Here is a 27,082-nt window from a genome sequence, read left to right on the forward strand (position 1 = left end):
CAAACAATTTCCATTGAGTCAACATAGTCAAGTGACCATAACGAGCCAATCAAACCCTTTATTTACACTCAATCTGTGACAGTGGATCTTATCTTTATCGAACACAATTGACCGTGGGTCCGCATGAGACCTCTACTTGAAGATGTCCACTTTAGTGGTCCACTCATCCGACTTGTGGGTCCATTTCCCACTCAGTGACCATGAGAATGTGACTTAAGTGGTTTTCCTTCTCTTTGTGTGCCTTGTGATTGACAGGTGACCAGCCCAGGGTTAAGTCTACTCTGGACCAATGTCAGCTAGGATAGGCTCTCGCTCGAACAGGATACGTAATTTAGAAAATGGATGGCTGGATATTATTTTCCCAGTTGATTGAGCATGTGTGGTTGCTTGTCTGATAAGTAATGCGCGACATCACTTGAATGTACTGAACTCGTCTAACGTGTCATGAGACCTGGGATGCAGCATTCCAAGACTGTCAACCCAACGTATAAAACGTTTGCTCGTCGTCATCCTCGGCATCAAGCATTAAGACAGCAAAGGTAAGATGACTCATTATCATTCATTCTACTTTTGTTTCCTCAGTCATATATATTTTTTTGTAAACCTGATTTTTAACCACACGAGCTAGTAGAAAACAATGATAAAGAGTCATTCTGTCATGGCACAGATGGCTCGTCTTCACCTGTTGTTCGCCCTTTGCGGGATCTTCGCACTGGCCCAAGCTGTAAGTCCAAATATGACTCATATTTCATGTTTCCTGATTTGCTCTCTCAATGAAACATTGTGCCCCTTCTTCTTCTTCTTTGCGTCTTCTCAGAGGTCCAGGTATAAAAAAGGTGGGTAGATGTGATTCATTCCCACTCATATTTAACATTACTACATAACAAAAATTATGTTGCAGACAATAACTGTCCTAAAGGCTGGACTCAGTTGGACAAGTACTGTTATATCTACCAACATGATCCCAGGAGCTTTAAAGATGCAGAGGTATGGAAGAACCTTGGCACAGTAGTTGTGATTGTGAACACCACCAGTGTTGTACCCGAACAAGCTATGAAAGTGTATGAAAATTCATGAATGCGTTCATATTTTGGGAGCACGTGAACTGGATTGAGTTCATTTCGGCCTTATGAGAACGTGTTCATTCTTGGCGTCTGTGAACGGTTTTCAAACAAAAGTTCATTTTCATTCAAGAGTGCCAGGTTTTGCTAGGGACTTCGGGGATGAAGACCGTGTTTGGCATGCGCCCTTCATGTTTACATTCGGCAGCCTGTGTGTGCGAGGTGCGTTCAGGGACAATGCATAAATGGTAATCATAATAAAAATTTACTACTAGGAAAATTACTATTTGTATCTGAATGTTTCAGTTAAAACACTGTGTGATCACACTGTCATAATATGGAATTGATTTTGTTTTGTAATATAAGAACAGATGTGATAAGATATTTTGTCAATATAGTCAGCCAGAGCTGCGAGGAATGCAAAGTTGGTTTTTGTTTGCACATTAAGGACAAAAGTCCTGTTTTTGTTTTAATTCCTCATTTTAAAAAACATCATTGAAGCAAAAAGTTTGTTCTCATGTTTTTGAGATTGTAGGGTGAAAGCTACAGCTGGCTACTAGTGTGGCCTGAATGAAGAAATTAAATGCCAGTATTTTGAGGGAAATAGCCCATCAGCAACATATTGGGGGAAAAAAGAACTACGAAGTAGTTCATTTTTGGAACAGTGAACTTTGTTCAAAATTTTGAATTATGAACTATGAACTTAACGAGGTAATTTTTGGAACGGTGAAATCAACTTTGAACTCGTTCGTGTAGAATATGAATGTTCCCAACACTGGTGTATACAGTTTACTGCAATAAAAATGCCTGTTAACATATACATTTATTATACAGTAAATCTAGTCCAACTATTTCAATGCGGTCATTTGTTAATTTCCCCCTACCCTCCTCAGAGCCTCTGCAACATTCTTGGCGGGAATCTGGTCTCGATCAACAGCCTCAAGGAACACGCAGTCATTGTCGAGCTGATTCGGGAGGGGGCCGGCGCTGTCGTTGACACCTGGATTGGAACCCACGATGCCATTGAGGTGAAACATTGCCCAGTACAAAAGTTCGGATTCAATCAAGTCACTTGTGCTCACGAGAAGCGTTTTTGCCACCTGAAAAAGGAATGTGTCCTCCAGACTCAATCTTGTCACCAACTGAAAGGGAGGAAGTGTAGAGTTGAGGGTCTTCATCAGAGCAGTTTTAGCACTTCTTAGGAAGAGAAGCCGGTGCCCTGGAACATGTCCTCTTGCTCCACCTAGAGGATGACACATGTTAAATACATACTAGTCCATTTATTCAGACAACATCATAGCCTCAATTATGACCAAACGTCAATGTCTTCCAGGAAGACGACTTCGTATGGACCGATGGTGAAGTTGTTAATTTCAGAAACTTTGGTGCTGGCCAGCCTGACAACGCCGGTGGAGTCGAAGACTGTGTTGAGATTGAGGCAGATGGTTAGTATGCGTAACAAGTTTCCTGAAGGAGAGCAGCATTTATCTGGATATTTGATGAAATGTCTTTTTATAATGTTTACATGTATATAATAACACAATTAATGAGAAAAAAACGACATCCATTCTATTTTCTGTGAAAGTAGCACAGTTATCTGTTGTTTGTGTGTTTTGTTGCAGACTCGTTGTGGGATGATGATGAATGCACCGAAGCCAACCCATTTCTTTGCAAAAGGGCCGTGGGCAAAAAAGATTGCCACTAATCAGCCGTCAAATCTTCTAAGATATCGTCTTTCCTTAATCACGATAACATGATTAGGTCACTGATTAATGATTTCTGTTAAGCTAATTTACATTGGAAATTTCCATTCAATAAATTGCTGAATTCGTCTGAGCATGACAATGTGCTGGAGTGTTTTTCCTTCCCTCCGCACCAGTCCTTGGTCCAGACGGGTCAAAAAAGCTCAATGCTGGATTGATAGACCCACTGCTGTGTGGCCATGTCTGCTGATTATTATTGCAAATCAATCAATTAAACAACCATCCAAAACTTTATTTATACCGCGGTTTTTATGCATGGAAAATTCTGCACAAATTACTGTACATCATAAAAATGGGACAAATTGCTATATGCAGACACATTCATGCCACACGTGCTATTGCATTTGCACATATACACACGCTTGCACACTTATTTTACAGCAATAAAATACAAGAAAATAAAGTAAAATGATGAAGTAAAATAAGGAAGTACTATCTTAAAGGAGGTATGGTTCTTAATGGTCCATATTCCAGTAACAATTTGATTTAATGTATTTTTTGGCTCAAGAAAATGAAACTGGCAGTCATTTCCAATAATATCAATCCATTTTGGAGCAATTGGCCAATAACAATGCCTTTAGAATACCTTCTTTTCATCGCTAAAATCAACACACCTCCTACGTCTCGGTGTGACGTCACTGGCAGAAGCGGAGTCCAAATTCACGGCATAGCCAGTTCGGAAAAAGGAAAGTACTATACTATATTCATTCATATTTCATACATCTTAGTTGACGGGTAGAATCATCTCACCTCCAAAATGACAACTTTTCAGGAAATAAATAAAATGACCGCTTGCTTGAGTTTCCAAACACCGCTTTGTTCGGGTCATAATTCGTTCCGCCCTCATATGAACAACATTAAAATGCACAGTACTTTGAAAGCAGCTCACCTCAAGGCTCTCTCTCCCATTTTCCCCACAATGTGCAGAGCGATGCATTCAAAGGGTCCTCGGCTGACTTGAGGCTCATGGTGGGTGTCAGCGCCTTCTGCTTTGGACAGGCCCGCCTTCTGTGCCCTGTTTTGGTCGCTGGGGGATGGTCGGTTTGAGGGGGGATTAGCTGTAGGGTGGGGAGGGGCTGCCCGCTTTTCTCTGTGGTCTTCCAGCCTATCGGGCCGGGCCGGACCTGCGGGAGTTTAGTGTCTTACTTCACTCACTCTGCACATTTGTATTACTTACACCGTACATACGCCGCACATTGGGCACATTCACATCTCATTCAGGGTCCCCTGGAGGCGTGATGGGGCGGGCTGGGTTGGGGTGACGGTCACGGGTCATCATTGTCCTGTGACCGTCTCGCCTCATCCCACCAGACTCAGGGAGGTCCTGAGCCCGACCAAAGCACCCCGACCAGTCCCAAAAGGTAGGGGCATGGGCGCCGGACCACCGCACCCCACGCCCAATGCCCCCCACCCAGCGCACCCCACCGCTGCCACCACTACCACCACACCCGACGGTCACGGGTCATCATTGTCCTGTGACCGTCTCGCCTCACCCCCACCAGACTCCCCAATTTTAATGCGCTACACACCACCATACACGATCACAGTACATGGATAGTGGTTGCCAGTCGGGGACTCGGTAACCATAGTAAGAGGGTGGGTGGTGGGTATTCACATTTCTCATGGCTTGACTCCTGGGGACTGCTTTTGGCGGGCTATGACCGTTTTTGGGTGGCGACTGGCTCCGGCATTGGGCGCTGTTGGTGGGTGGGACCCCATGCTCTCCGGGTGTGGTGGGAGTGGTGGCAGCGGTTGGGGGGGGGGGGGGGGGGGCGTGGAGGGGCGGTGGTCCGGCCCCCTTGCTCCTACCTTTGGGACTGGTCGGGGTGCTTTGTTCGGGCGCAGGACCTCCCTGGGTCCTGGGGGTGGGTCGATTCCCCCTGGTTGGGTCCCCTGCTGGACGGGCTTGCTGACCACCACCCCCCCCCCCCCCTTTCTGGGTGGGTGGGGGGCTCACCCTTCCTCTCCTCTGGTTTTGCCACATTCTTTCCTGTCTTTTTCTGTCCTCTCTTATCTTGCTCTCTTGGGTAGTTGCTCGATGATAACACCAACCCTCCCCCCAAATCCACAAATCTGAACCCTATTTGATTGTTGCAATGTTACTTGTGCTCAAATATCGAACTATTGTTCTGCTGTGGTTTTCACCCCTATTCCCCTTGTCCACTCTTCCCCTCTGTTTGTTCCCTCATACCATTTTCTGTCCTGCTCCATTTTCAGTAAACATTGGAATCCATCCATCCATCCATTTTCCGAGCCGCTTCTCCTCACTAGGCTCGCGGGCGTGCTGGAGCCTATCCCAGCTATCATCGGGCAGGAGGCGGGGTACACCCTGAACTGGTCGCCAGCCAATCGCAGGGCACATACAAATAAACAACCATTCGCACTCACATTCACACCTACGGGCAATTTAGAGTCTCCAATTCATGCATGTTTTTGGGTTGTGGGAGAAAACCGGAGGGCCCGGAGAAAACCCACGCAGGCACGGGGAGAACATGCAAACTCCACACAGGCGGTGTCGGGGATTGAACCCAGGTCCTCAGAACTGTGAGGCTGACGCTCTAACCAGTCATCCACCGTGCCGCCTAAATATCGGAATAATTAAAAAAATTAAAAATAAGCAGAGGGAATATTTCAAAATCCCCTGTTGCACAGCAAGACTGTTCCAGCACAAAAGGCATACAGATCCACCATTCTGGAAGGCCATGTAGCTGAACAGGATAGGTTAAAAAAAACAAAACAACAACAACAACAAAGCTCTCACAACCCACCTACAGCAATGCACAACAATAAACACATGATTTGTTACAATATTAAAGGACGATAAGAAAATGTAAATACATTCATTATTTAATGTTACCTCTCCATGAGCTGTCACCTTATCGTGGTGGAAGGGTTTCTGTGTCCCAATGATCCTAGGAGCTAAGTTGTCTGGGGCTTCGCGCCGCTGGTAGGGTCACCCATGTCAAACAGGTCCTAGGTGAGGGACCAGACAAAGCATGGCTGAAAGACTCCTATGATGAAAAATAGTGGAGCGAGGTTTCCCTTGCCCGGACGCGGGTCACCGGGGTCCCCCTCTGGAGCCAGGTCTGGAGCTGGGGCTTGAAGGCGGCTGGGTCTGCACCCATGGGGCCTGGCCGGGCACAGCCCGAAAGGGTAGCGTGGGTCCCCCTTCCCATGGGCTCACCACCTGTGGGAGGGGCCATAGGGGTCGGGTGCAGTGCGCGCTGGGCGGTGGCCGAAGGCGGGACCCTGGCGATCCAATCCAGAAGCTACAGAAGCTTGCTCTAGGGACGTGGAAGGTCACCTCTCTGGCAGCGAAGGAGCCCGAGCTGTTGTGTGAGGTTGAGAAGTTCAGACTAGATATAGTCGGGCTCGCCGCCACACACAGCTTGGGCTCTGGTACCAGTTCTCTCAAGAGGGGTTGGACTCTCTTCCACTCTGGAGTTGCCCACGGTGAGAGGCGCCGAGCAGTTTTGGATATATTTATTGCCCCCCGGCTCGGCGCCTTTACGTTGGGGTTCACTCCTTCGGTGTGGGATGTGTCCCGTCTGCCGGGCTGCTCTTGGGTGGACCCCTGGGCCTGATCCCGCCCCTCGATTGATAGGGTGAGGTCTTCAGCCGGTGTAAAACGGTGTCAATTCACTTGCATGTGTCCGCAGGCACACACCCCTGGGACTCTTTCACTGGGTGTGGGGTCACGCACTTACTGCGACAAATAACTCATGAATATGCAAATCACTTGTGTATCCCCTCACGTATACTCTCATTCTGTAGACTTTTATAATTTACATAATTAATGCCACCACACTTCAGTTGTACAGCCAGGTTCACGACCCTGGTCCTGCATGCTTCTTCGCCTGTCCTTCTCCTGTTCTATCTTGTCCTGTCCTTCCCTCACAGGGTGTAGCACTACAGCCCCATGCAACACTCATATTTAATGTTTCATTGTTGTAGATGATGTCTCTCATCCTGTTTACAACTAGTGGTTCGTCATTTGTCTTTGTTTCTCGCTCCCTTCTAGAAACCTTGTTCTGTTCGACTGATCAAGTCTGATTCTCAATAAACCTCAATTATAATACCACAGCGGAAGCTTAAAAACTCCACTGTGACACAATAAAACTGCTCTGGCATTAAAAGGCTACAGATCCTCCATTCTGCTTGACCTAACAGCCGAACAGGACAAAAAGAAAAGAAAAAGAAAGAAAAAATAAATAAATGAGTAAATAAAAGGAGAGAGAATCTACAAAAAAAAAAACAATTGCTCTTTGTCCGAAGTTAAATTTTTGCCTGGTTAAACTCCAACGCGCACGTTCACGCAATCACGTCCACAAATACAGTATTCAGACTCAATCCATATAGACATGATTACATTCCGACCGTAGTTACATATGGAGTTTATGATTTCTGATATTGAACTTGCGCACTGACCCGTCTACATTGTAGAGTGTAGGGCCCACCTCAGTCACTCTCCACTTTAGGGCTGACTCAAGTTGGATCATTCCTGTTCCTTTTGCAAAGTCCACTACTGCTGCTAGCCCCAATCTCTCCATATGGGCAACCTTCATATAAGCACCTGATGGGGCACAGATCATTTCTCCAGCAAAATCTTGCCTGCTACTCCTGCGAATGGTTGCAGTGAGAGGCTTGACGCTATTGCAGGAAGGTTTCAACCTGAACTCGGCAATCTGGAAGTGCATTCTTCAGATCGTGCGCCGACTCTCGTGAGGCGACCAGACCAGACTCTAGCGACCTCAGTGTCGGTGGAGAGATGTCAAAGGGCTTCGCTTCAAAATCCTTCATGCATGCCCGCAGGTCCTTAACTGCCTGCTCATCCTTCTTCGCCCGTGCTGGTTGGCATTCAACATGCTTCCTATGGCGGCGCTGGCACATGAGCCTCTGCTTCACAGTAGACTTTGCCCTTGCAACGTTGTTTGCATTTCTTGTTGTTCAGAACAGTTGCTTCTTATTCTGTATGCCGAATCCGTCCTTGCTTCAGTAATAAGTAAGAGGTAATAATTTCCTTTGCTTGGCTTTGCTTAATGTGGAAATAAACTAGCAACAGCAATCATGAACTTGAATATTTAGAACCTTTCTAACACTTATTACGAGGGAAAATGACAAAAATAGTGTAGCAATTGTGAAGCCACACACTTCCCAGCATTTCTATTTCGTAAAACCTGAGTTGTATGATAAACAACAGGCTCTCGGTGGTATTTACTTTGATGCAAGTTACTTGGTGGTTTGCTAATGGTGCAAGTTGCTGTTGCTCATTAAAGCTGCTTCTTCTGCGAGCCAAAAGAGCCTCTGTTTGCCTATTGCAACTCACAGCCACTATAATAATGCATAGTGACTTAAGTAATGAGTCATTTCAATCTAATTACTTGTCTGAAGACAGTAATGCATTCCACTGATATTTACTGAAAAAAAGTTGTTATATTAGCGTGACATATTAACACGGTCCTGAAATTACTGTCTCTCACCCACTTAGAAGAGTTTTCTAGCATTCACAACTTTGCTCGCCAGGAGGTAGATATTGTTCAGGTGGAACTCTCCAGTACCACCCACCTAAACAAACTGGATTAGGGAAATATTCGACTTTATTAAACTAGACACAAATTGGGCTGAGCCTGACAAATAATGCAACATTATTTGATAAGATTGGCATTCCATTTTGGTCTTATGTTAACAATACAAACTGTCCGATCACACGACAATCCCTCATACTTGATTTATTATCTAACCTTTTATTTATTGTACTAATTACTGTATATATTTATTTTGTTTACAGATTTTGACTCTTACCTGTATTGGTGTGCATGGAAAAATTGCAGCGATTTCATGTCTAAGATATCACTTCCTCAAGGTCTCTGGGATGATGAATGCACCAATGAAACCCCATTTGTGTGCTTTAGATCTATGGACAAAGCAAAGCAAATTTATTTATATAGCGCAAAAAAAACAGCTCATAAACATTTAAAACAGAGGGAAAAAATAAAATAAAATACAATTAAAACAGCATACAGTGCAAGAAATATTATTTAAAGTGGAAATGCTCTAAAAACCATGGGGGAAAAGAAGAGTTTTTAACATGGACTTAAAACATGCACACTTGGGGCTGACGTCACTTCTGTTGGCAACTTCTTTCATTTGTGTGCAGCATAATAGCTAAATGCTGGTTCGCTATGTTTGCTTTGGACTCTGCGCTCCACTATTTGACCCGAGTCTGTCGATCTCAGAGCCCTACTGGGTTTATAGTCCATTGGCATTTCTTTCATCTATTCAGGACTTAAACCGTTTAGGGATTTATAGACCAGTAGCATAACTTTAAAATATATTCTAAAGATGACTGGAAGCCAGGGTAAAGACTTTAGAATGGGAGTAATATGCTTTGACCTCTTTGTTCTGGTCAGAACCTGAGCCGCAGCTTTCTGAATGAGCTGCAGCTGTTTAATGCTCTTTTTAAGGAGTCCAGTCAGAAGACCATTACAATAGTCAAGTCTACTTGAGATACCCTGAACTGGTTGCCAGCCAATCGCAGGGCACATACAACCATTCAAACAATAGATACAAACAACCATTCGCACTCGCATTCACACCTACGGGCAATTTAGAGTCCCCAATTAATGCATGTTTTTGGGATGTGGGAGGAAACCGGAGTGCCCGGAGAAAACCCACGCAGGCACGGGGAGAACATGCAAACTCCACACAGGCGGGCCCGGGGATTGAACCCCGGTCCTCAGAACTGTGAGGCTGACGCTCTAACCAGTTGAGCACCATGCCGCCGAGTCCTCCTCATATTTATGAAATTAAAGCCAAACTGAAATCAACCAACCAAAACCTCCATGACGGCAAATTGAGTTCTTGTAGCGACCAGTGGTGTAGCAGTGGTTGCGTGTCAAGCGTGTTTAGGGACTATGTAAAACATAACTCATGAACAGGTGAAGACCCACCGGTGCTGTCAAACAATACTTAAAGGACTAATGACGGTACATACTTACGTCAAAGCATCCGCTGGCAGTGACTCACTTTGTTGCTAAAGATTATTCCATGAGGAAGGCGCTGCACATTTAAACAAAAGTTTCCCCAACTCAGTGCAGATCCTAGATACAGTTAAAAGCATGAAGGGACCCAGTCAAGTCCTATAAGTGCCAGAATCTTTCCGGCAGCTGTAACTCTGCAGGTAGGAACGAAGAAAACCCAAGATGGTTTTATAAATTAAAACGTGCCAATGTTGTAGTATGCGGGTCAACAAGCCTGACCATCCTACAGGTGCATAAAGGACAAAATGATGTGTGAGCGCTTTAAAATTGGTGTTAAAACGCAGAGCGCCATGACAATTTGTGTCCGGTGCATTCAGGCTCTTCAGGGAACCAAACATCACCATAGTTTGATACCAGAGGTGGGTAGAGTAGCCAAAAATTGAACTCAGGTAAGAGCAGGGATCTTATTTGATGTGAGATGGAAAAAAATGGGCAGGGGTGCATAAAGCATGGTGAATCTGCGTCCACAGACACACAACATTGCTTACCTACATATGGGCGTGTGTATTGCTGAAGTGCTGTTCATGAAGTAGTTATATGATAATTAATTGGTTATCCATTCGTCACCCAGTGAAGACATGCAATAACTAACCAAGAGAACAAGATGAGAGAGGACAGAAAGGGGCAAGACAGGAAAGGATGTGGGAAAACGAGCAAGGCAGTGCTACTGACGAGTGGTGTGATGGGATTCTATTTTAGTGTCTAAACACCTGTAAGAACCTCTGAGTTGATATATTAGGATAACCTGTATTGTTGTTAGTGATCCCAGTTGTAATTAAAGTCTATAGCGCGTCTATGGAACTTATTAGTGAATGAACACTATATCACATGAATGTTAGTCAACTGGTGTACGGAGTTGCTGAGCCGGCACTTCAAGGAAACACACAGACCACGCCTCACCCAGCGCGCCCCACCACCGGAGAGCATGGGTGCCCCAGCCACCAACAGGCCCCAATGCAGAAGCCAGCTGCCACCTGAAAACGGTCACAGCCCGCCAAAAGTGAGCCCATGAGCCTATGTTAAGGGCGCCAGTAGAGGTGAGCGGAAGAGCGAGGATCCAAGGGGGAGAGGGGAGGACCGTAAACCAGCACAGATGTGCCAGTACCCAGCCCGGCGACCTCCCCACCCTACCTGGTGCCAGTCCCCCAGGGGAGCCTGAATGAGATGTGAATATGCCCAAAGTGCGGAGTTTGTACAGTGTGAGTACTACAAATGTACAGAGTATGTGACGTAAGAGGCTAGACTCCCGCGGGTCCGGCCCGACAGACCACAGAAAAAGGGGGGGCAGCCTCTTCGCTTTTGCATTTGAATTCTTCATATGCTGAAAGCATATGTGGGGTTAGTTACAGTACATACTGTACTTACATTACCACATTCCCTGCCAGTGGCTCTCTTTCCTCCAAACAAGTTTGTCGTAGACATAAGACCAGCGATAATTGCTTTAGGTGATTAATTATATAGTAGGTGTGAAGTTGGACACTAGCCAAATATTTCAGTGTGCATATACTGAAATATTTAATTTACCAACACAAACCAGCCTTTGAATACAATAATAATTCTAGAGTTATCGTTTTTTCAGTCAGTTCCATATTTTCCATCCTTTGTTTTTTTTGGTTTGTTTTTTGGTTTGTTTTTTTACAGCCATTGCTGGTGTACATGGTTCACTCAGCTGACTTCCCCACAGGCAGCGTGGGTTCAGTTCTCACTGTTAAAAGTTTGTCTGTCTCTACACGTGCCTTGGGATTGACTGGGAACAAATCCAGGGTGAGGTCTGATTTTCTTCGGCAGAGTTCAGCCGGGATCATGAACCTGAACAGATAAAGAAATGGAAAATGATTGAATGGATATTAATTTCCCCAGTGGATTAAGCAAATGTGGTCCTTTGTCTGACCTAGGATGGACCATCTTAAACCTACTGAACTGGATTTACGTGTCATGTGACATGCCGGGTACAACATTCCAAAACTGTCAACCCAACGTATAAAACGTCTGCTGGTCGTCAACCTCAGCATCAAGCATCAAGACTACAAAGGTAAGAGAACTCAATTTTACATCGCACCTTTTCCCAGTTATTTTTTTGGGTTTTATGGTGAGGTGTAAAGCTGATTTTTAACCACACAAGTCCAAACCAGTAGACAACAATGATAAAGATTCATTCTGTCATGGCACAGATGGCTCATCTTCGCCTTTTATTCGCCCTTTGCGGGATCATCGCACTGGCACAAGCTGTAGGTCCAAATATGACTTCACGACTCTTCACGTTTCCTGTTTTGCTCTCTCAATTAAACATTGCGCTCTTCTTCTTCATCGTTGTCGTCTTCGCAGAGGTCATGTGAAAAAGCAGGTAGATAGCTGTGATGACGGATATTTAACATCGCTACACAGTCGTTTGATTTCCAACAATTATTTTGCAGTCAATGACTGTCCAAAAGGCTGGACTCAGTTGGACAATTACTGCTACGTCTACCAACATGATCCCAGGACCTTTTCAGATGCAGAGGTATGGAAGACCTTCACACAGAAGTTGTGTATATAGTTTACTGCAATAAAAAATGCCTGTTAACATGTATATCTAGTGCAGCTATTTAAATGCGGTCATTTGTTAATACTTTTCTTTCCCCATTAGAGTGTCTGCAACGTTTTTGGTGGGAATCTGGTCTCGATAAACAGTCTCAAGGAACACGCAGTCGTTGTTGAGCTGATTCGGGAGGGGGCCGGCTCTGTCGTTGACACCTGGATTGGAATCCACGATGCCGTTGAGGTGAAACATTCACCAGTACAAAAGTGCGGATTCAATCCAGTCACTTGTTTTCACTAGAAGCATTTTTGCCACATGAAAAAGTAATGTGTCCTCGAGACTCAATCTTGCCACCAACTGAAAGGGAGGAAGTATATAGTTAAGGGTCTTCATCAGAGCAGTTTGCACCTGGAACATGGAACATGTCCTCTTGCTCCACCGAGAGGATGACACGTGTTAAATACATACTATGTCCATTTATTCAGACACCATCATAGCCTCAAATATGACCAAATGTTTGTCTCATGTGCTCCACGCTGCTAGCTCAGTCTTTAGGTGTGACTCTTTATTCAAATGTGACTTTGCCTTACAGGAAGACGACTTCTTATGGACCGATGGCGAAGTTGTTAATTTCAGAAACTTTGGGGTTGACCAGCCTGACAATGACGGTGGAGTCGAAGACTGTGTAGAAATTGCGGCAGATGGTTAGTATGCGTAACAATTTTTCTGAAGAATAGCGTGTATGTGGATATTTGCTGAAATGTCTTTTCATGTTGTTTGAACGTATTGTGTTGTTTAAAATTAAAGCAACTACATGGATTGTCATTTCTGTGAAAGTGGCAGACTTATCCGTTGTTTGTGTGTTTTGTTGCAGACTCGTTGTGGGCTGATGATGAATGTACCGTTGCCAACCCATTTGTTTGCATCAGGGCCGTGGAAAAAAAAGATTGCCACTAATCAGTCGTCTTACCGTCAAATCTTTTATGATAATGTTTTTCAACTTTGAGACAATATCTGTGTTATCATTCAATGTTTATTATCCGGTTGTTGATTGCTGTCACTTAAGCACATTTCCATGGGTATCTTTTTAATAAATTAAATTTTTTTTGAGCATGACAATATGTCGGAGTGTTATTTCTTTCCCCTTGCGCCGATTTCAATGTGTTTCGCTTCATCACAGAATGGTGATGTCATGACCTGTGCGGGCTGCCTTGTGTTTGTTGCTTTGCCTCAATGTGCTGGCGTTTTAGCGTCGTTAATCATTCTCCTGGTAAACAGCAGCCTTGTTTTTCTGATAGGCGGATTTAATCACATGACACCTGCACCTCCTTATATCGACGTTTGGTTTGCCGCATGGAGCGTAAATGCCAGTAATCTTACAATAAACTGTGAATTACATTTTATACTGTTTACAAGGTATGCACAGCTCTTTACTTTATCATTTATGTAGATGCTATACGTTACTTGAGTAATATTTGATAGTTTGTACTACATTTTTCTGTATCATTTCAGTTTTACAAAAAAACAAATTCAACTTTACTGCAGCCTCGGAATTTTTCTGAGAGCTCGTTCGCTCTCTGTCCATTTGTGTATAGACACACACACCGAAGACAAACTAGGTGGTCAAACAAGAAATAGCAAATTCTTACCTTCTTTGTTTTATTTCAGAGTGCGACCGTAGTGTAAAATGTTGAACTAATATTGATAGTACATTTATTTTAACACCATTATCAAATGGATACAGCATACCTGAGAACCAAATTATTATTGTTAAAATTGAGAAATACTGACTCAGTCCATCAGCAGAATGTCTCCAACCTGACATTAAAAAAAATAAACTGTGCCAAGCCTGTGGCATCATATGTAACAATACATGATGCTGTCATTTCTGACAGAGGTGCAGGAAAGAGGCCTCTGAATATTTGCATTCATCCAGGACCTCTCATAGACAAAACAGCCGCAGGTCACACAAAATTGTGGAAAAGGCACAAAAACAGCACAAAGTCCATTTTACCACTTCAAGGTCAAAGTAGTTATTACGAACATTTCTGCCTGAAGAGGTCTGTGAAAACGTCATCACATTCACAAGTAAAGCCCAGCTTGCTCAGGACAGCGAAACCAAATCAAGACAAACAGGAAAGTTGCAGAAACTACAATTAAGACATAACACCTGTACTTCAAAATTGTTCACCTGTAGGCAAAACAATCTGGGAATTCAACTCGTAAAAAAGTACACAAAACCTGTCAGACAGAGAACTTACTAAATCAGAGAAAGAAGTTTTGGCTCGAAGGGTTGCATCTTGCCATGACGCCACAACAAGTGCCAGGAGTCGATATTGTCAAACATTGCAAAACAAACGCCTTTGGAGCGCTTTTTTTCAAAAGGAAAAAGGTCAAGTAAAGTAAAAGCAAAGCCTGCGACCTAAAAAAAAAAAAAAAAAAAAGAAAGCTTCTTTTATCCCTTATGCATTATGGTGAGTTGTATTTTTCATGTATTTAACATTTGTTTTAAGCCGGACGTGTTCATTTATTTTTTATATATAAATATAAATATATATATATATATATAGGTGGACACCAACGGTGAGGGATGCCGTCAAGCTGAAGAAGGAGTCCTATCAGGCCTTTTTGGCCTGTGGGACTCCTGAGGCAGCTGACTGGTACCGGCTGGCCAAGCGGAATACAGCTTTGGTGGTCGCTGTGGCAAAAACTCGGGCGTGGGAGGAGTTCAGTGAGGCCATGGAGAACGACTTCCATACAGCTTTGAGGAAATTCTGGTCCACCATTCAGCGTGTCAGGAGGGGGAAGCACTGCACGATCAACACTGTATAGTGGGGATGGGGCACTGCTGACCTCGAGTCGGGTAGGGAGAATACTTCAAAGACCTCCTCAATTCCCCCGACACGACTTCCCATGAGGAAGTAGAGTCTGGGTTCTCTGAGGCGGGCTCAGAAAGAAAGGGCTGAAAGAGAAGATTTGCAGGCCTGCCACGCCAACAGCACAGATAAAATAAACTTGACATTCATGTGTCAGCCATTAATTGATGAGGCAAAATGATGACTTAAGTATTTCAGTGAAGACACTGCTGTTAGGTCGGTATGTTACTAGTCCAGTTATTTGTGATGCTTTTAGGTTATTAGTGTTAGTGTTTCATCTTTGGAAACACAATGATACCTCAGGGCGTGCTGTCTGGAAGACTGCGCCAGGTTGAAGCATCCATCCTTCCATCCATCCATCCATCCATCCATCCATTTTCTACCGCTTATCTGAGGTCAGGTCGCGGGGGCAGTAGCTTTAGCAGGGAGACCCAGACTTCCCACTCCCCAGCCACTTCATCCAGTTCTTCCCGGGGGATTCCGAGGCGTTCCAGGCCAGGCGAGAGACGTAGTCTCACCAGCGTGTCCTGGGTCGTCCCCGGAGTCACCTCCCGGTGGAACGTGCCCGGAACACCTCACCGGGGAGGCGTCCAGGAGGTATCCGAATTAAATGCCCCAGTCACCTCATCTGTCTCCTCTCGATGTGGAGGAGCAGCGGCTCTACTCTGAGATCCCCCTGGATGACAGAGTTTCTCACCCTATCTCGAAGGGATAGCCCGGACACCGTGGGGAGGAAACTCATTTCGGCCGCTTGTATTCGGGATCTTGTTCTTTCGGTCATGACCCACAGCTCATGACCATAGGTGAGGGTAGGAACGTAGATCAACCAGTAAATCAAGAGCTTTGCCTTTCGGCTTAGCTCCTTCTTTACCACGACGGACTGATACAAAGTCCGCATCACTGCATACGCCGCACCGATCCGCCTGTCGATCTCCTGTTCCATTCTTCCCTCACTCGTGAACAAGACCCCAAGATACTTGAATTCCTCCACTTTGATAAGGATCTCATCCCCGACCTCGAGAGGGCACGCCACCCATTTCCGACTGAGGACCATGGTCTCAGATTTGGAGGTGCTGATTCTCATTCCAGCCGCTTCACACTCGGCTGCGAGCCACTCCAGTGAGAGTTGGAGATCACGGCTTGATGAAGCCAACAGAACCACATCATCTGCCAAAATCAGAAATGCAATACTGACGCCACCAAACCGGACCCCATCTACGCCTCGGCTGTGCCTAGAAATTCTGTCCATAAAAGTTATGAACAGAATCTGTGACAAAGGGCAGCCTTGGCGGAGTCCAACCCTCACCGGAAATGAGTCCGACTTACTGCCGGCAATGTGGACCAAGCTCTGACACCGGTCGTACAGGGACCGAAGAGCCTGTATCAGGGGGTTCGATACCCCATACTCCCGAAGCACCCCCACAGGACCCCTCGAAGGGCACGATCGAACGCCTTCTCCAAGTCCACAAAACACATGTAGACTGGTTGGGCGAACTCCCACGCACCCTCGAGGACCCTCTAGAGCTGGTCCACTGTTCCACGGCCAGGACGAAAACCACACTGCTCCTGCTGAATCTGAGATCCGATTTCCCGACAGACTCTCCTCTCCAGCACCCCTGAATAGACCTTACCAGGGAGGCTGAGGAGTGTAATCCCCCTGTAGTTGGAACCACCCTCTGTTCCCACTTCTTAAAAAGGGGGACCACCACTCCAGTCTAACCAATCCAGAGGCACTGTCCTCGATGTCCACGTGATATTGCAGAGGCGTGTCAACCGGAACAGCCCCACAACATTCAGAGCCTTTAGGAACTCCGGGCAAATCTCATCCACCCCCAGGGCCTTGCCCACCAAGGAGCTTTTCAACCACCTCGGTGACCTCAAACCCAAAGATAGGAGAGCCCGCCTCAGAGAACACAGACTCTGCGTCCTCATCGGAAGGCGTGTCGGTGGGTTGAGAAGGTCTTCGAAGTATTCTCCCCACCGACTCCCAACGTCCTGAGACGAGGTCAGCAGTGCCCCATCCCCACTATACACAGTGTTGGTGCACTGCTTCCCCCTCCTGAGACGCCGGATGGTGGACCAGAATTTCCTCGAAGCTGTCTGAAAGACTTTTTCCATAGCCTCACCGAACTCCTCCCATGCCCGAGTTATTACTTCAGCGACCACCAAAGCTGCATTCCGCTTGGGCAACCGGTACCCATCAGCTCCCTCAGGAGTGCCACAGGCCAAAAAAGCCCGATAGGACGCCTTCTTCAACTTGACGGCATCCCTCACCGTTGGTGTCCACCAACAGGTTTGGGGATTTCCGCCATGACAGGCACCGACCACCTTATGGCCACAGCTCCCGTCGGCCGGCTCAGCAATGGAGGCGGGGGACATTGAATCCGAGTGGACCATGTTCCGTGAGCAAAGTTCTGTCGGTCTGTCCTTCTGACAGGGGATTCTGCCAGACGTTCCCAGCGTTCCTCCCAATCACGCCCTTCCAGGTCTCACTGTCATTGTCCACGTGAGCATTGAAGTCCCCCAGCAGAACGATGGAGTCCCCAGCGGGAGCGCTCTCCAGCACCACCTCCAAGGACTCCAAAAAGAGTGGGTACTCTGAACTGCTGTTTGGTGCATAAGCACAAATAACAGTCAGGACCCATCCCCCCCACCTGAAGGCGGAGGGAGGCTACCCTCTCGTCCACAGGGGGGAACCCCAACGTACAGGCGCCGAGTCGGGGGGTAAGTATACCCACACCTGCTCGGCACCTCTCACCGTGGGCAACTCCAGAGTGGAAGAGAGTCCAACCCCTCTCAAGAGGACTGGTACCAGAGCCGAAGCTGTGTGTGGAGGCGAGCCCGACTATATCTCATCGGAACTTCTCAACCTCACACACCAGCTCGGGCTCCTTCCCTGCCAGAGAGCTGACATTCCACGTACCTAGAGCCAGCTTCTGTAGCCGGGGATCGGATCGCCAAGGTCCCTTCCTTCGGCCACCGCCCAGCTCACACTGCACCCGACCCCTATTTTCCCTCCCACAGGTGGTGAGCCCATGGGAAGGGGGACCCACGTTACCCTTTCGGGCTGTGCCATGGGTACAGGCCCGGCCACCAGGCGCTCGCCTTTGAGCCCCTCCTCCAGGCCTGGCTCCAGAGGGGGGCCCCGGTGACTCGCGTCCGGGCAAGGGAAAACGTCTTTTTATGTAATGTATTATTCCCTTAATTATGAATCGTTCGTTCTCCTTCAGCCCATTTGGTACACATCTAATTATATTTGACCTGCAGAAAAGTCTTGGCTTATGCGTCATTGTGTTCTCTTGAGAACCGTAGCAATCTGTCACCAAAAAGTACACAGCATAGTTTGTTCAGAAATCAAGTCCAGTTAAATGGAGTTTGAAACACAACTTTAAAACAATTCAATGCAATAAATTCAATCAATCATAATCTCTGTTGTTGTTCATTTACATTGTATAAGGTGTGAATACTTTTTTTTTCGTTATGATTTGTGAAAAAACATTTTATTACAACTGCAATATATTTTGCGACTGGAGCAAGATTGTATGACTTGATTGGCGACTCGCTTAAACTCGCTTGATTTTTTTTCCCGGCAGTGACTTGAGACTTGCTTGTGACTTGCACACATGTGACGATCACTCCCACTTCTTTCACATAGCTCCAGTCACGACAGCAGTGATGTTAATTACAGGACACACCTTCGTTTAACGTACAACGGAAAATTATTTTCAAGCTTGTCAGGTATCAGCATTGTCATGCAGGCTGAGTACCATCATTGCACCTTTTTTTTAATTACTTGTGTCAATTACATGATGGATTTTTCTTTCTTCATCAGGGTATCAACACATTTACTCCACATTTGTACTTAAATGGCAGGAATATATTGCTCCAGGAACGAACTATCACAGATACTGATCCTTTTCTACAATTAAGGCTGTTTTTGTAAAGTTTCCTTTTTTTTGTTATTCAGTAGTTGTTAAGTAGGACGAAGGCTACTGTTAAAGAAAAAAATTATTGATCAAAATGAGTAGCAATAGAACAGTAGCAAAATTATTTTCCTCCATGGAAGTTTCATGGTTGGATTTCTTTTTCTTTTTTTTTTCTTAACTTAACAAGCTGCACAAAGTGGTGACTGGAAAACAAATTGTTTTTCTTTTTCCAGATACAGAGAGTCGTTCTTCTGTTCCGTCTCTCTGTGATTGCGCGCTGGTGGGCGGGCCGACGCTTGCCTGTTTGCTTTTGCGGTGCTAAGTCACATGATGGCACAACATGGAAACACGAGAGGGGAGAGGAGGAGGAAAGGACCGCTACTGACTTGGTATCGATACTGACGATATTTGGATCGATCCGCTCACTGCTAAAAATTAATAGATAAAAATGAAGGTTTGGAAACATTGGTCTCCATGTCTTTGACGTGAAATCAATTGAATATGACATCCCACACCAAAATGCTTTATTCCATAATAGACATTTGCCAGCAATTAATGATTTAAATTAAGTGATCTGGGTTGGAGAATCGAAGATTTTGTTATGAATTACAGAATACACACAGTAGTAAAGTTTGATCTTAAAGCAGTCATCAGGATACTTGAGAAGTGATAGTTCTGCTGGATTAGATGGCGGTCGGATGGCCGATCAATGGTAGCAAAGGTCAGCATCTTGGGCACAAACAAATCTGTTGTTGTCAGTGCAGAGGTCATTGTCCCAGAGACCATCTAGAAGCAAACACAAAATAGTGAAAAGACGACCATGAAAATCCTCTTCTCATCAATGTGTGTCATTTCCATCCAAACTACCAAACTCAGAGTTATAGATTTATAACCAATTCCAATGAAGTTGCGACTTTGTGTTAAACATAAATAAAAATCATGTTTGACCTATATTTAATTGAATATACTACAAAGACAAGATATTTAATGTTTAAACTGATAAACTTGATTGTTTTTAGCAAATAGTTATTAACTTTGAATTTTATGGCTGCAAAACACTCCAAAAAAGCTGGGACAAGTTCATGTTTACCACTGTGTTACATCACCTTTTCTTTTAACAACATTCAATAAACGTTTGGGAACTGAGGACACTAATTGTTGAAGCTTTGTAGGTGGAATTCTTTCCCATTCTTGCTTGATGCACAGCTTCAGCTGTTCAACAGTCCGGGGTCTCCGTTGTCGTATTTTACGCTTCATAACGCGCCACACATTTTCAAAGGGAGACAGGTCTGGACTACAGGCAGGCCAGTCTAGTACCCGCACTCTTTTACGACGAAGCCACGCTGTTGTAACACGTGCAGAATCTGGTTTGGCATTGTCTTGCTGAAATAAGCAGGGGCGTCCACGAAAAAGACATTGCTTGGATGGCAGCATATGTTTCTCCAAAACCCGTATGTAACTTTCAGCATTAATGGTGCCTTCACAGATGTGGAAGTTACCCATGCCATTGGCACTAACATAGCCCCATACCATCACAGATGCTGGCTTTTGAACTTTGCGTCCATAACAGTCCGGATGGTTCTTTTCCTCTTTGGCCCGGTGGACACGATTTACCAAAACAATTTGAAATCTGGACTCATCGGACCACAGAACACTTTTCTACTTCAGTCCATCTTAAATGAGCTTGGGCCCAGAGAAGCCGATGGCATTTCTGGGTTTTGTCAATAAATGGCTTTTGCTTTGCATAGTAGAGTTTCAAGTTGCACTTACGGATGTCGCGCCAAACTGTATTTACTGACATTGGTTTTCTGAAGTGTTCCTGAGCCCATGTGGTGATATCCTTTACACATTGATGTCGGTTTTGGCTAAGAATGTCTTGGAGGTGAAAAGAGTATCAGATCGAGTGATGAGGCTGAAATTTGAAATTGAGGGTGTTATGTGTAATGTGATTAGTGGCTATGCCCCACAGGTAGGATGTGACCTAGGGGTGAAAGAGAAATTCTGGAAGGAGCTAGATGATGTAGTTCTGAGCATCCCAGACAGAGAGAGAGTCGTAATTGGTGCAGATTGTAATGGACATGTTGGTGAAGGTAATAAGGGTGATGAAGAAGTGATGGGTAAGTACGGTATCCAGGAAAGGAACTTGGAGGGACAGATGGTGGTAGACTTTGCAACAAGGGTGCAAATGGCTGTAGTGAACACTTTTTTCCAGAAGAGGCACGAACATAGGGTGACCTACAAGAGCGGAGGTAGAAGCACACAGGTGGATTACATCTTGTGCAGACGATGTAATCTGAAGGAGGTTACCAACTGTAAAGTAGTGGTAGGGGAGAGTGTGGCTAGACAGCATAGGATGGTGGTGTGTAAGATGACTCTGGTGGTGGGGAGGAACATTAGGAAGACAAAGGCAGAGAAGAGAACCATGTGGTGGAAGCTGAGACAGGACGAGTGTTGTGCAGCTTTTTGGGAAGAGGTGATACAGGCTCTCGGTGGACGGGAAGAGCTTCCAGAAGACTGGACCACTGCAGCCAAGGTGATCAGAGAAGCAGGCAGGAGAGTACTTGGTGTATCTTCTGGCAGGAAAGGAGAGAAGGAGACTTGGTGGTGGAACCTCACAGTACAGGAAATCATACAAGGAAAACGGTTAGCTAAGAAGAAGTGGGACACTGAGAGGACCGAGGAGAGGCGAAAGGAATACATTGAGATGCGACACAGGGCAAAGGTAGAGGTGGCAAAGGCAAAACAAGAGGCATATGATGACATGTATGGCAGGTTGGTCACTAAAGAAGGCGAAAAGGATCTATACAGGCTGGCCAGACAGAGGGATAGAGATGGGAAGGATGTGCAGCAGGTTAGGGTGATTAAGGATAGAGATGGAAATATGTTGACTGGTGCCAGCAGTGTCCTAGGTAGATGGAAAGAATACTTCGAGGAGTTGATGAATGAGGAAAATGATAGAGAAGGGAGAGTGGAAGAGGCAAGTGTGGTGGACCAGGAAGTGGCAATGATTAGTAAGGGGGAAGTTAGAAAGGCATTAAAGAGAATGAAAAATGGAAAGGCAGTTGGTCCTGATGACATTCCTGTGGAGGTATGGAAGCATCTAGGAGAGGTGGCTGTGGAGTTTTTGACCAGCTTGTTCAATAGAATTCTAGTGCGTGAGAAGATGCCTGAGGAATGGAGGAAAAGTGTACTGGTGCCCATTTTTAAGAACAAAGGTGATGTGCAGAGCTGTGGCAACTATAGAGGAATAAAGTTGATGAGCCACACAATGAAGTTATGGGAAAGAGTAGTGGAGGCTAGACTCAGGACAGAAGTGAGTATTTGCGAGCAACAGTATGGTTTCATGCCTAGAAAGAGTACCACAGATGCATTATTTGCCTTGAGGATGTTGATGGAAAAGTACAGAGAAGGTCAGAAGGAGCTACATTGTGTCTTTGTAGATCTAGAGAAAGCCTATGACAGAGTACCCAGAGAGGAACTGTGGTACTGCATGCGGAGGTCTGGAGTGGCAGAGAAGTATGTTAGAATAATACAGGACATGTACGAGGGCAGCAGAACAGCGGTGAGGTGTGCTGTCGGTGTGACAGAAGAATTTAAGGTGGACGTGGGACTGCATCAGGGATCAGCCCTGAGCCCCTTCCTTTTTGCAGTGGTGATGGATAGGCTGACAGATGAGGTTAGACTGGAATCCCCGTGGACCATGATGTTTGCAGATGACATTGTGATCTGCAGTGAAAGCAGGGAGCAGCTGGAGGAACAGTTAGAAAGATGGAGGCATGCACTGGAAAGAAGAGGAATGAAGATTAGCCGAAGTAAAACAGAATATATGTGCATGAATGAGAGGGGTGGTGGGGGAAGAATGAGGCTACAGGGAGAAGAGATGGCAAGGGTAGAGGACTTTAAATACTTGGGGTCAACCGTCCAGAGCAATGGTGAGTCTGGTCAGGAAGTGAAGAAACGGGTCCAAGCAGGTTGGAACGGGTGGAGGAAGGTGTCAGGTGTGTTATGTGACAGAAGAGTCTCTGCTAGGATGAAGGGCAAAGTTTATAAAACAGTGGTGAGGCCAGCCATGATGTATGGATTAGAGACAGTGGCACTGAAGAGAAAACAGGAAGCAGAGCTGGAGGTGGCGGAAATGAAGATGTTGAGGTTCGCTCTCGGAGTGACCAGGTTGGATAAAATTTGAAATGAGCTCATCAGAGGGACGGCCAAGGTTCGATGTTTTGGAGACAAAGTTAGAGAGAGCAGACTTCAATGGTTTGGACACGTCCAGAGGAGAGAGAGTGAGTATATTGGTAGAAGGATGATGAGGATGGAGCTGCCAGGCAAGAGAGCTAGAGGAAGACCAAAGAGAAGGTTGATGGATGTCGTGAGGGAAGACATGATGGCAGTTGGTGTTCGAGAGGAGGATGCAGGAGATAGGCTCTCATGGAAAAGGATGACGCGCTGTGGCGACCCCTAACGGGACAAGCCGAAAGGAAAAGAAGAAGAAGAAGATTGATGTCGGTTTTTGATGCAATGCCGCCTGAGGGATCGAAGGTCACGGGCATTCAATGTTGGTTTTTGGCCTTGCCGCTTACATACAGTGATTTCTCCAGATTCTCTGAACCTTTTGATGATATTATGGACCGTAGATGATGAAATCCCTAAATTCCTTGCAATTGTACATTGAGGAACATTGTCCTTAAACTGTTCGACTATTTTCTCACGCACTTGTTCACAAAGAGGTGAACCTCGCCCCATCTTTGCTTGTGAATGACTGAGCAATTCAGGGAAGCTCCTTTTATACCCAAACATGACACCCACCTGTTCCCAGTTAGAACAATAAAGTTGATCAGTTTGAACATGAAATATCTTGTCTTTGTATTGTCTTCAATTAAATATAGGTTGAACAGAATTTGCAAATCATTGTACTCTGTTTTTAGTTATGTTTAACACAACGTCCCAACTTCATTAGCATTTGGATTGTAGATCAAATAGGAGCCGTTTGTCCTTTTAAAATGATGATATATTTACCACTGAATTCAAGCTCAATGCAATCTCCAGGATCATCGTCACTGTTGAAGCGCGTGAAATCAAGATCTGAGCCATCAGTCCAGAAGAAGGCACCGTCCTGGAAGTCAGAAAAACGCATTTCAATGAGTCAAGTTTATTTGCACAGCCCTTCATCACACAAGAGTCTCAAAGGGCTTGACAGGCCCACATTTGGCAAAGATCGACCACATCCCCTTCTCTAAACCTTCCCATCGGGCAAGGAAATAGCGCAAAAGCCCATTTGGGGAAAATAAACTTTGAGAAGACACCACAGATTAGTCTAATCGAAAAGAAAATGCATGCTTGTATGTTCATACCAACATAACACATCACGCAGTATCCTCGTTGAATTTTCGACATCTTGATGATGACAACAATTAATATCTCCTCTCACCAGCTGATGCTGAAAATGTTGTTCAATCGCTTGTAACATTTAACAGGATTATTGTCACTCTACGGCACGGTGGCCGACCGGTTAGCACATCTGCTTCACAGTTCTCAGAACCGCGGTTCAAATCCCGGTCTCAACTGTGTGGAGTTTGCATGTTCTCCCCATGCCTGCGGGGTTTTTCTCCGATTTGCTCAAGATTTGTCCGTGTTTCAACAACACAACATCTCAGCATTGACATCGTTGTACAAATGTGTTTAAATGCTTAAGTGTCAATGGTTACTGGAGATTGTTAGTTACTTATTTGAAGAATTTGTTTCACCTCTATCGCCTCGTGCAGTCCCATCCAAACATCCTCAGTAGAGTCAGAGGCTGCCCGAATCAGTTCGAGAACGACGGCATACTCCAAAGCGTTGTGGACCGAGGCCAGATTCCCACCGAGAATGTTGCAGACGCTCTACAAGAACAAACAACAACCCAATTAGAAAAATCGGAAAATATTCAATGTGGCAGACAAAAGACTAAAATACCGAAGACTTTCACTTTCTACAGATTGTGTATGTACAAACTTCATTCACATCGATCCATGATACTTAGATAATGAACAGACAAACAGATAAATCACTGGTTTCAAAGCAGGGAACTGGTTTAGCACTACAACTAAATAAATGTTGTAATGTAAATGTTTTGTATACCTCTGCATCTGCAAACTGCCTGCCTTTATCTTGGTAAATGAAACAGCGACAATCCACCTGAGTCCAGCCTTTAGGACAGCAGTTTTCTGCAATACAATTGTTGTTTCAGGGAGAAAATGACCTATGTTGATTAAATCCGGTATCAAATGCTGACAAAATCACAAAATTGTTTTGATTTGATTTGATTTACTTGGTTGTTGTTTTTTTAGTATTGAGACACAGTGACCAACCTTTTACTTTACTGGATGGTTTAGACCACTGTCAAGAGGAAAAGTATGTCGTTAAAATCAGACTGCTGAAAAGTGACACAAATGAAGTCAGCAACAGTAAATTTATATAGTATAATAAAAATATAATAGTAATAGTAAATATGCATTTCTTGAAGTCAGCAGCTGAGGTTTTGACTTACGGCTCCAGTCAAAAGTCCACCGATCCCACATAGAAGGAACAAGGAGCGAAGAGTAAATGCCATCTGCGCAACGACAGAACAAGAATTTCAGAATTACACTCGTATTTGAACGAAAAGCTTGAAAAAGTTGAGTTTGAGAAGCTGTGCAAACGCTACCTTTGCAGTCGCGATGCTTAACGCTGAGGATGTCTGTGATCAAATGAGCAGCAATTCTATTAAATTTGCTTGTTGTAGCTCTGGAATGTAGTCTGAGGCAATCATGTAATTTGTTATATAAAAAACTACAGTGAACAATGAAGATGGAATATTTCACTGAAAGGTTGGTGGCCAATCAAATGTTCTCTTGGTGTCGTAAACAATGACTTCAACAGCATACTATGCAGTCTTTGCTTTGATAATGTGAGCACACACCAAATCATGCAATTAGAGACCTTAATTTAGTTTTTGGCAAGCCTCACCATGATCAACCAGTAAATCGAGAGCTTTGCCTTTTCCGACTGAGGAGCATCGTCTCAGATTTGGAGGTGCTTGAATTCTCATTCCAGCCGCTTCACACTCGGCTGCGAGCCACTCCAGTGAGAGTTGGAGATCATGGCTTGATGAAGCCAACAGAACCACATCATCTGCCAAAAGCAGAAATGCAATACTGACGCCACCAAACCGGACCCCCTCTACGCCTTGGCTGCGCCTAGAAATTCTCTCCATAAAAGTTATGAACAGAATCTGTGACAAAGGGCAGCCTTGGGGGAGTCCAACCCTCACCGGAAATGAGTCCGACTTACTGCCGGCAATGTGGACCAAGCTCTGACACCGGTCGTACAGGGACCGAAGAGCCTGTATCAGGGGGTTCGATACCCCATACTCCCGAAGCACCCCCACAGGACCCCTCGAAGGACACGGTCGAACGCCTTCTCCAAGTCCACAAAACACATGTAGACTGGTTGGGCGAACTCCCACGCACCCTCGAGGACCCTGTAGAGCTGGTCCACTGTTCCACGGCCAGGACGAAAACCACACTGCTCCTGCTGAATCTGAGATCCGACTTCTCGCCAGACCCTCCTCTCCAGCACCCCTGAATAGACCTTACCAGGGAGGCTGAGGAGTGTAATCCCCCTGTAGTTGGAACCACCCTCTTTTCCCACTTCTTAAAAAGGGGGACCACCACCCCAGTCTCCCAATACAGAGGCACTGTCCTCGATGTCCACGCGATATTGCAGAGGCGTGTCAACCAGAACAGCCCCACAACATTCAGAGCCTTTAGGAACTCCGGGCAAATCTCATCCACCCCCAGGGCCTTGCCCACCAAGGAGCTTTTCAACCACCTCGGTGACCTCAAACCCAAAGATAGGAGAGCCCGCCTCAGAGAACACAG

At 45.3% G+C, this 27,082-nt stretch overlaps 3 protein-coding genes and 1 long non-coding RNA gene across 4 annotated transcripts; 2 read left to right on the forward strand and 2 right to left on the reverse strand.

Moving 5' to 3' along the window:
• Positions 1-458: 458 nt before the first annotated feature.
• LOC133481414 (galactose-specific lectin nattectin-like) lies at positions 459-2,906 on the forward strand. Its single transcript, XM_061780792.1, has 7 exons — positions 459-539; positions 668-724; positions 818-836; positions 902-987; positions 1,955-2,089; positions 2,395-2,506; positions 2,684-2,906. The coding sequence occupies exons 2-7, from the start codon at positions 668-670 to the stop codon at positions 2,764-2,766; spliced, it is 492 nt and encodes a 163-aa protein (XP_061636776.1). The 5' UTR covers positions 459-539; the 3' UTR covers positions 2,767-2,906.
• Positions 2,173-5,813, reverse strand: LOC133481673 (uncharacterized). The gene is made up of 3 exons (XR_009789594.1): positions 5,682-5,813; positions 3,714-3,948; positions 2,173-2,304 (listed from the first exon to the last, which is right to left on the reverse strand). It is a non-coding gene; the product is annotated as an uncharacterized LOC133481673 (long non-coding RNA).
• A 5,880-nt stretch (positions 5,814-11,693) lies between these two features.
• On the forward strand, positions 11,694-13,501 carry LOC133481516 (galactose-specific lectin nattectin-like). Its single transcript, XM_061780825.1, has 7 exons — positions 11,694-11,896; positions 12,036-12,092; positions 12,190-12,208; positions 12,279-12,364; positions 12,491-12,625; positions 12,975-13,086; positions 13,257-13,501. Exons 2-7 carry the CDS (start codon positions 12,036-12,038, stop codon positions 13,337-13,339), a joined length of 492 nt encoding a protein of 163 aa, XP_061636809.1. The 5' UTR covers positions 11,694-11,896; the 3' UTR covers positions 13,340-13,501.
• A 6,190-nt stretch (positions 13,502-19,691) lies between these two features.
• On the reverse strand, positions 19,692-26,005 carry LOC133481764 (galactose-specific lectin nattectin-like). The gene is made up of 7 exons (XM_061780894.1): positions 25,867-26,005; positions 25,711-25,773; positions 25,532-25,559; positions 25,302-25,387; positions 24,929-25,063; positions 24,201-24,297; positions 19,692-19,970 (listed from the first exon to the last, which is right to left on the reverse strand). Exons 2-7 carry the CDS (start codon positions 25,771-25,773, stop codon positions 19,891-19,893), a joined length of 489 nt encoding a protein of 162 aa, XP_061636878.1. The 5' UTR covers positions 25,867-26,005; the 3' UTR covers positions 19,692-19,890.
• Between the last annotated feature and the right edge of the window lie 1,077 nt (positions 26,006-27,082).

This window comes from Phyllopteryx taeniolatus, chromosome 1 (genome assembly GCF_024500385.1).
Source record: "Phyllopteryx taeniolatus isolate TA_2022b chromosome 1, UOR_Ptae_1.2, whole genome shotgun sequence".
NCBI classification, from domain to species: domain Eukaryota; kingdom Metazoa; phylum Chordata; class Actinopteri; order Syngnathiformes; family Syngnathidae; genus Phyllopteryx; species Phyllopteryx taeniolatus.

Excerpts from the sequence above, each read along its gene's own strand:
- LOC133481414 (XM_061780792.1), top strand. The coding sequence starts at position 668 with ATGGCTCGTCTTCACCTGTTGTTCGCCCTTTGCGGGATCTTCGCACTG. Across the intron at positions 2,090-2,394 it reads GAACCCACGATGCCATTGAG|GAAGACGACTTCGTATGGAC; the intron begins GTGAAACATTGC and ends AATGTCTTCCAG. Across the intron at positions 2,507-2,683 it reads TGTTGAGATTGAGGCAGATG|ACTCGTTGTGGGATGATGAT; the intron begins GTTAGTATGCGT and ends GTTTTGTTGCAG.
- LOC133481516 (XM_061780825.1), top strand. The coding sequence starts at position 12,036 with ATGGCTCATCTTCGCCTTTTATTCGCCCTTTGCGGGATCATCGCACTG. Across the intron at positions 12,365-12,490 it reads GGACCTTTTCAGATGCAGAG|AGTGTCTGCAACGTTTTTGG; the intron begins GTATGGAAGACC and ends TTTCCCCATTAG. Across the intron at positions 12,626-12,974 it reads GAATCCACGATGCCGTTGAG|GAAGACGACTTCTTATGGAC; the intron begins GTGAAACATTCA and ends TTTGCCTTACAG.
- LOC133481764 (XM_061780894.1), bottom strand. The coding sequence starts at position 25,773 with ATGGCATTTACTCTTCGCTCCTTGTTCCTTCTATGTGGGATCGGTGGA. Across the intron at positions 25,560-25,710 it reads GTGGACTTTTGACTGGAGCC|TGGTCTAAACCATCCAGTAA; the intron begins GTAAGTCAAAAC and ends TCCTCTTGACAG. Across the intron at positions 25,064-25,301 it reads GGCAGTTTGCAGATGCAGAG|AGCGTCTGCAACATTCTCGG; the intron begins GTATACAAAACA and ends TTGTTCTTGTAG.